Raw genomic sequence first — 8427 nt, 5'->3', positions numbered from 1 at the left:
ATTTCACTCAAAAATTTTATTTCCCTCCATTTCCCATTCACCCTCTTTTAAGTATTTAATATATTAATTAAACACATCCAAAACCCAACAGTTTCCGGGAAACCCTCGGCTCAGAGACAATCGATCTGTGACAATCAAAACCCTGAGTGTGACACTTCAAAATGAAAGGAAGAAAGAGAACCTCTTCCCTATACTTATGGACATTAACCTTCTCTAGCTTTACTTCAAAGTATCACTCATGAACAAGTTTAGATATATTTGTTTTGGATGATTATTTCTTCTCATATTCTTCTTTATTTTTGTGAGTAACTTAATTTCAGGTGGCCAACTGCACTTCTCCTGAATACAAGATAGATTTTGGTTCATCATCCAAATGCAACAGCAGGATGCAGGCAGTCCGACCATCTATCACAAGCAATCCTCGTGAGGAGAGGATTGTAAATCGACGTACGTTACTCTGACTTGTCTGTGTATAGAAGTTAAACAAATAAAGTATAGTATATCAATAATCTGAAAAATAGGGCAGATTGCATGCTATAATATGTTAAAATATTTGCTATCCTCGGTGAATATAAGTTAAATCCTTAATTTATTTTTATTTAGCGACTTTAATTATTTGTGTTTTTTTTTTCAGCCCCTGAGAAGAGGCAGCGAGTACCTTCTGCATATAACCAGTTCATAAAGTAAGGCTGCTCATATGTCTTTAATATCTTTATTAAATGTGTGATTATAAGGATATACCTTAACCACTATATATTAATTTGCTGAGATTGCACAAATTGCCTAAATTAAATGTGCAGAGAGGAAATTCAGAGGATCAAGGCTAATAATCCTGATATCACTCATAGGGAAGCATTTAGTACTGCAGCAAAAAATGTAAGTGCCAATCCTTAAGAAACTTGACAATCATACTTCCTTTGTCCCAAATTATGTGAAGGTGTTCGGATTTCAAGACTCAAACGAATTCTACTTTGATCGTAATTTTTTTATATGATTTTTAAATATTTTAAATTATTAATTATTGTGATTTACCACACTTTTTTTTTTACCTACTTTTCAAATATGCAATTTTTATTTTCAAATGTTCAAAAATTCTATGTCCAAATGCATAGTCCAAATTTAGCGTCATTTCCTTCCTTCCTCGTTTTCGAGCTTACTAAGGCAAGCAATGCCTCATTTGTGTCTGTCTAGCACTCTTTATTTTTATTTTCTTTTTTATTGATTTCTAAAAGGATTGAAAAATATCATTATTTCCTCTTAAAATTTTCTTTTTGGCTGTCTTTCTTATGAGGGTTTAATAATTACTGATTTAGTTATCTTTGGTTTAGTGGGCACACTTCCCTCACATTCACTTTGGGCTCACACTGGAGACCAAGAATCAAGCTAAACTTGGTGCTAGTGAGGTAACTATTACTCAAATCCTTCTTTTTCTCTTTAACCCAAAAGCAATGAAAATCAAGTTCAAATTAAATTGAGGGAAAGTGGCAAATAAATATTGTCAAGTGTTATTTTCTCGTTTAGGGTGTGTTTGTTGTAGTATTTTGCATGACTTTCATATTACCTACAAGACAAAAATGTTACATACTACATAATTATTAAGTAGATAAAAGTGTGCTAGTTATCTCTAATAATATAAGCTTTTAACTAGTATAGATGAAATGAACACATACTTCAATATGGTGCCAGGACACACAGAGATCTTGGGTTCAATTCTCATCGCCACCCGGTTATAAAAAAGAGTTAAGCCTGCTCTCTCAAACAAAGTTTAAACAAGATGATCATATACTACAATATAAACACTATCTACAATTTTTTTAGGACAGTGGTAAATTGAGTTCAAAGTTGCTTTAACTTACAAGTTTGAATCCCAACTATGAAATTCTATCTTTTTTTCGAATCCCCTTATATAAATTTCTGATTCCGCTACTGATCACGTTATGACTGTATAGGTTATGTTTGGCGAAGATAATCTCTGGTTTTTCTATATATTTCCTTGTTTTAATAATTTTCTTTTATTCCTATTTGCAGAATGCAGAAAAGCATATAATGCATAGGGCTGCATTGCCAAATTTAAAGAACTTCACCTTCTGAGATTGAGATTCTACTATATGTTGAATTGAAGACAAGTTAGAACTCAAGGTGTTCTAGCGTGTGAGTATTAATCAATATGAGACCCTTTTATTGTTCTATTTGTTGCTTATATATTTTATAATTTGTAACTTTCTTTAATGTCTACATTGTTTTTCCTTAATGAGAAACTTTTCAATTAACCTTTTGTATTTGATATTATTGTTAGAATATACTATAAGCCATGCGTATTGTTATAGTATTCTTTATGAACAATTATTTATTTACTTGTTTAAATTCAATAAAGTTTCATTTTAAATAGATCATGTGTTGGTTTGTGTGTCCATTGCTTACATAGTAGATGATTTAGTGTATAGAGTTTTGCTTATACACGGAAGATTAAATAAATGGTTCTTGTAAGACATAAAAGTTAATGTTCACAATCTAATGATGGAATTGGACAAATCATCGGAATGATTGTAGCACAAGATTTTAAATATAATTTATCTTGATTATGGGAATGGTTTAATTCCAACTTCTTGTGCTAGTACATTTTGTATGTATTGAACGGATCAAGTAGAGATAAGTATTTTATACTGACTTTATAAAATAATTTCTCTAGTCCATTTAATGTACTTATACTCTTAATTCTGATATAATTATTATTAGCTGTGTATGTCACTTGTTGTTTTGATTTATTAAAAGGCGAGATTCTTTCGCGAGTCAATAAGCCTGGTAAATTGGATAACAATGATATACATTGGCGAAGTAATAATAAGTTGATGGAATCCATGTCTCGGTTTTGAGATTGATGATACTCCTTTATGAAAGCTTATAAGTTTTCATGTGTAAACCCGGCCGGTGAATTTTGTATCCGACACATGAAATAAGTTAAGTGTAAGTCTAAAGGAAGTAATCAATAAATTAAATAGTCAGTAATTTAATTTGATTGATTAGTATCTGAATCTTAACATGGGGAGTTAAATAAGGTTTTATGGAAGAATTTCGAAATTGAACTAAGCAGTGCAATTACGAATTTTTAGTGGAATAATTCGTAGTTTATTATGTGAAAATTAATTTCAGAATTTTGAAATTAATATCATAATAGGAAGCCTTGTTAATTAAATTATGTGGTCCCTACTGTGCCTAAATAATAGAAAATAGTGGAAACGGTTACTTAGTGGCAGAGAAAACATGGAAACCATCCCTTAGTGGGAGAAGGAAACCTAACAGGTTTTGAAGACGGTTTTGACCTAAAAAACGCAGCTATATATATGGATATAGGGGCTGGACGTTTTTTTTTACTATTCTTACTGCGGTTTCTGCTAGAATTTTGCCCACCCAAAATTCTCTATTTTCGGTTATTGTTTGGGTAACACAGTAGAAGACTGTGGAAATCTGCTGGTGCGTTTTCAACTGAGGACTGGAGAACGACATAGATTTGTTGTGTTTACGCTTCAAGAGGTAATCCGAAAATCTCCATATGTGCTAGTTGTTTAGATTTGTCACGACCCCAATCCCGGTCGTGATGGCGCCCAACACTAATGCTAGGCAAGCCCGACCAAATTAAATACTCTCAACCCAAATACGCAATCCGTTAACAAATAATACGATTAAAATAGCAAATATCAAAGTTCAAATCCGAATCTAAATAAAATAGTATGGAATATAATAACGAATATCCAAACATTCCCCAATAGATCTGGAGTCACGAGTCTAGAGCCTCTAGATGTAATAGAGTAATATATCCATAGTAATAAAGAAGTCTAGGATATGGAAAGACAAATGAAATAAAGGGGAGGATTAGGGTCCTGCGGACGTCAGGCAGCTACCTCAACAACTCCTGAAAATAAACTTCACGAAAACGGCAAACAGCTCCACTAAGTCTCCGCAGCACCTGAATCTGCACACATGGTGCAGGGAGTAAAGTGAGTACTTCCAACTCAGTGAGTAATAAACATATATAATGGTTGAAAGTAAGAAATCACGAAATATTACAATATAAAGCTATAATCAGCGATTCAGCACATAAAACGGTGGAACAACAACAATACCAGGACAAATAAGACAAATAGGTATAAATGCATGAATGCAATGCAATGCACATGACTGTTGCGGCGCACAGCCCGATCCATTTGGGTACCCCCGCTCACTGTGGGGGTTCAGACTCCGGAGGGGCTCCTACAGCCCAAGCGCAATATCATCGTAACATTCGCCGCGGCGTGCAGCCCGATCCACACTCAGTCCAGGTATATATATGCATGCAAGCCAATCGGGCACAATCAAATTATTCATTTTAGTTTCAATTATTAGGAATTTTAGAGCTAAGTGCTTAAACCTTTATTTATTTACTAACCATTCGAGGCAGTGTCTAACTCAGGACTGATATCATGAAATATGCTAAGCATCATGGAAGCAGTGATAGGGATCCCTGAAGGATGCACATGATAGGCACAAAGCCCCAAACAATTCATAAACTCCAAGTAGAATAATTACCAAACAATTTCTAGTCAAGAACGCAGTACGAACATAATTCGGAATGGACTAGGTCACAATCCCTAGTCACAATCGACCCCGCACTCGTCATAGAGTACGTGTCTCGCCTCAATATAGCGTCACAATGTGATATACCGGGGTTTCAAACCCTCAGGTCATCATCGACATCTATTACTCATCTCAAGCCGGCCACAAGTCTAGCTCGCTATGCCTTTGCCTTTCGAATCAACCTCTTTGCACGCCGAATCTGATTAAAACCACAACGAATACATTTACATAGGCTTAAAAAACATAAACCAATCGAAAAGACTCGAAAAAACACCAAAAATTTACGAAGTTGCAAAACCCTAGCCCCGGGCCCACTTCTTCAAAAATTATTGAAATTCACATAACGGATTCCTCGTCTCGCCACGAGTCCGTACATATAAAATTTACCAAAATCGGAGTTCAAATGCCCCTTCAAATCCCAAATTTTCATTTCAAAACCCAAGCCCTAGTTCTTCAAATTTATACCCAATTTTCCAAGAATTAAAGGTTGATTCTTCGATAAAATGGCGTTTCTAGGTCACGAGACTTACCTCCAATCAATTGCCGTCAAAATCCTCTTCAGTTTCTACCAACAAGCTCTTAAGGTGGTTAACAATGGAGGAAAAATGAATAGACTCGCGGATGAAATAATAATATAAAAACCCTTCTGCCCAGCGACTTTTGCTTCTGCGGTCCCGCTTCCGCTTATGCGGGACCGCTTCTGCGGCCAAAAATCCCGCTTTTGCGGTCCTCATTAAAAAAACCAACTTCCGCTTTTGCGGCTCAGATTCCGCTTCTGCGGAATTCCCTCCTAACGACCAAAACCGCTGATGCGGAAAGTGTTCCGCTTCTGCGGAACTACTCTACCAAACCACTGACCGCTTCTACGATGCCTCACCCGTTTCTGCGGAACCGCTTCTGCGGTTCATTTCCGCAGAAGCGGAAATACCAGATACCAGCAAAAATGAACCTGCAACAAACTTCAAAAACTCTCCGTTTAACCACTCGAACTCACCCCGAGGCCCCCGGGACCTCAACCAAAAACACTAGCACATCCTAAAACCTTATTCAATCTTGTTCCAATCCTCAAAACACATCAAACAACGCTAAACCATCAAATCACATCGGATTCAAGCCTAAGTTTCTTAAAAAACCTCCGAATTGCACATTCGATCAAAGACCCGACCTACACACCTCCGAATGACCTGAAACTTTGCGCATATACCCAAAATCACCTAACGGAGCTACTGCAACTCTCGAAATTCCATTCCGACCCTCGGATCAAAATCTCACCTATCCACCGGAATTCGCCAAAATGCCAACTTTGCCAATTCAAGCCTAATTCTACTCCGGACCTCCAAAATCACTTTCGATCGCACTCCTAAGTCACAAATCACCTCCCGAAGCTAACCGAATCACCAGAATTCACATACGAGCCTTCTAACTAATAAGTCAACGTTCAGTTGACTTTTCCAAACCAAACCTTCCTTAAAGAGACTAAGTATCTCATTTCCTATCCAAACCAATTCAATTAAAATCTAACTCACCCGTTGCTGATAATAAAACATGAAAGAGCAATAAATGGAGGAAACGGGGATGTAATACATGAGACGACGGGTTGGGTCATCACAAGATTACACGTGAATAAGATACTGGGATTACTTCCGCTGCTTATTATGATCCAACAATTGGTATCAGAGCCTACTCACATCTAATTAAATAATTAGGATAACCATAAGGATTAATATCATGTTCTATATGTAAAGTTTTGAATTACATGCAAAGCTTGTTTTTCTGAAAACCTATAATGTTTTGGCGTGATTATCTGTTATGGGTTGTATTGATTATTCTGAAAACTTGATTTATCCTTTTAATATTGGTGAGGTTGAGTTAGAATAATCTGAAAGTTGAATTTTATCATGTAAAACGGAAAAACAAGTTTTGCCGAATTAGGGCAGAAAATCGGAGGTCAAAAAGTTGACGGACTCCGATTGACCTGAAACTTGGCAGGTCCATGCGAAACGGCCCAGTGAGCAATACTCATGGTTTTCAATACCTAAGTCGTTTTTTGGGATTTAGGGGTCGTTTAGATGGTGTTTTTGCTGTTTTTCTAAAATTTTGAAATTTTTTTTTTGTTGTTTTTAATTCCAGTAATTGTGGGGATCAATTCCCTTGGTCCCCGGGGTTAAAAATCAGTGATATAATATTTTTATACATTGACGTAGGTCTTTTTCCATATCGGATAAAAATATTATGAATAATCACTGTGTTATACTAGTCATTGATTATTTGTATTTACTCTCCATCTGAGTATGCATGTTGGTTCAATGGGACTAATATATGTTGAATGTTGATATTCACTTGGCTTAAATTAACAGTTTACTCTCCAGCTGAGTATGACCTGTTTAAGTTTATGGAGTGAAAATCTGTCATTATATATGTACATTGCAAGAATAGCTTCTTTCCCATCGAAATTTGTTGTTCAAGGTGCATAGATTGTATATATATAGTGTGTTTTGAATTTTAATGTTCATAATACAAACTGATTTAATCTATTTAAATATTTAATGTCTCCTAGATTGATAATGACTGCTTTCAATCCCCTTACTGCCATTCTTACTCAAAACAAACTTGAGGGTCCAAATTATGTTGATTGGAAACGAAATTTGGATATTGTTCTAATTGCTGAAGAGTACAAATTTGTGCTTGATGAGGTGTGTCCAGAAAAACCTGGAGACGATGCCACAGATGATGAACAAAAGGCTTACCAGAAATGGATTAAGGCTGATGAGATGGCGCGGTGTTACATTTTGGCATCCATGTCGAATGTTCTGCAACATCAGCATCAGCCAATGGAGTCTGCTTATGACATTCTGGAAAATCTCAAAGAAATGTTCGGAGATCAGAATCGTGCAGCTAAGCAGACTGCCATGAAAGCCCTTCTGAATACCAAAATGGTTGAAGGTTCATCGGTCAGGGACCATGTTCTGAAGATGATGAGTCTTCTGAATGAACTGGAGGTCCTTAGAGCTAACATTGATAAGGACACGCAGGTTGAAATGATCCTGCAGACTTTGCCTGACAGTTTTCAGCAGTTTCGCCTGAATTATAACATGAACAAAATGGATTTGTCCCTTGCGAAATTGCTGAATGAGCTGCAGTCGGCAGAGACTATTATCAAGTCCCAAGCTCCTCCCGTGGCATTGAATTTTGAGGCAGGTTTGTCACGACCCTAGTTCACCAACCGTGAACATGTCATGACGGCACCTGGTCCCCATGACCAGGTAAGCCTAACATTTGCGGAAATATATTAATTGCGGAAAAATAAAGAATATCAAATCAAATATCTAAAAGAAACTGTACTGAATGCCGCTTGGCAAGTACAACTCATTATCACAAGTCTAAAACAATTTCCAAAACCCGAAAACTCACGGGCAACACAGGCTACAGAAGTGTATAGTGAAGGTTCCAAACTCCAGAATTTCTAACAACCGAAAGAAGGAAAAACTAAGTACTAAAGATAGAATAAGAGGGAGACTCGTCGGTCTGCGGACGCAGCAGATCTACCTCGAAGTCTCCGTAGTCCTCCTGCCTCACTGATAGGGCGCCTGAGTAGAGGTACCTGGATGATCTGCACATGAAAAACATGCGCAGGAAGGGCATGAGTACACCAAAACGGTACTCAGTAAGTGCCAAGCCTAACCTCGGTTGGGTAGTGACGAGGAAGGTCAGGGCCATACTGAGACAAAATATAGTAACAACAATAATTAACAGTATGATAATCTGACAGAAATAATAAATACAGCAGTGATATAAGACAGATTAAGCAAGGCAATA

The 8427-nt window shown here is 36.8% G+C and overlaps 2 protein-coding genes across 2 annotated transcripts in view; both read left to right on the top strand.

The window, feature by feature from the left end:
• Window positions 1–291: 291 nt before the first annotated feature.
• On the top strand, window positions 292–2356 carry LOC109243591 (axial regulator YABBY 5-like). Its single transcript, XM_019410543.1, has 5 exons — window positions 292–447; window positions 635–683; window positions 801–876; window positions 1329–1403; window positions 2029–2356. The coding sequence occupies exons 1-5, from the start codon at window positions 387–389 to the stop codon at window positions 2089–2091; spliced, it is 324 nt and encodes a 107-aa protein (XP_019266088.1). The 5' UTR covers window positions 292–386; the 3' UTR covers window positions 2092–2356.
• Window positions 2357–7175: 4819 nt separating this feature from the next.
• The window catches only part of LOC109243589, a 7143-nt gene continuing 5891 nt past the window's right edge, over window positions 7176–8427 (top strand). The window contains exon 1 of the mRNA XM_019410539.1: window positions 7176–7809. Within this exon, the coding sequence (XP_019266084.1) occupies window positions 7176–7809 (634 nt within the window). The remainder of the gene's footprint in view (window positions 7810–8427) is intronic.

Source organism: Nicotiana attenuata, unplaced genomic scaffold, assembly GCF_001879085.1.
Source record: "Nicotiana attenuata strain UT unplaced genomic scaffold, NIATTr2, whole genome shotgun sequence".
NCBI lineage: Eukaryota > Viridiplantae > Streptophyta > Magnoliopsida > Solanales > Solanaceae > Nicotiana > Nicotiana attenuata.
This window is presented reverse-complemented; position numbering and strand designations above follow the sequence as displayed.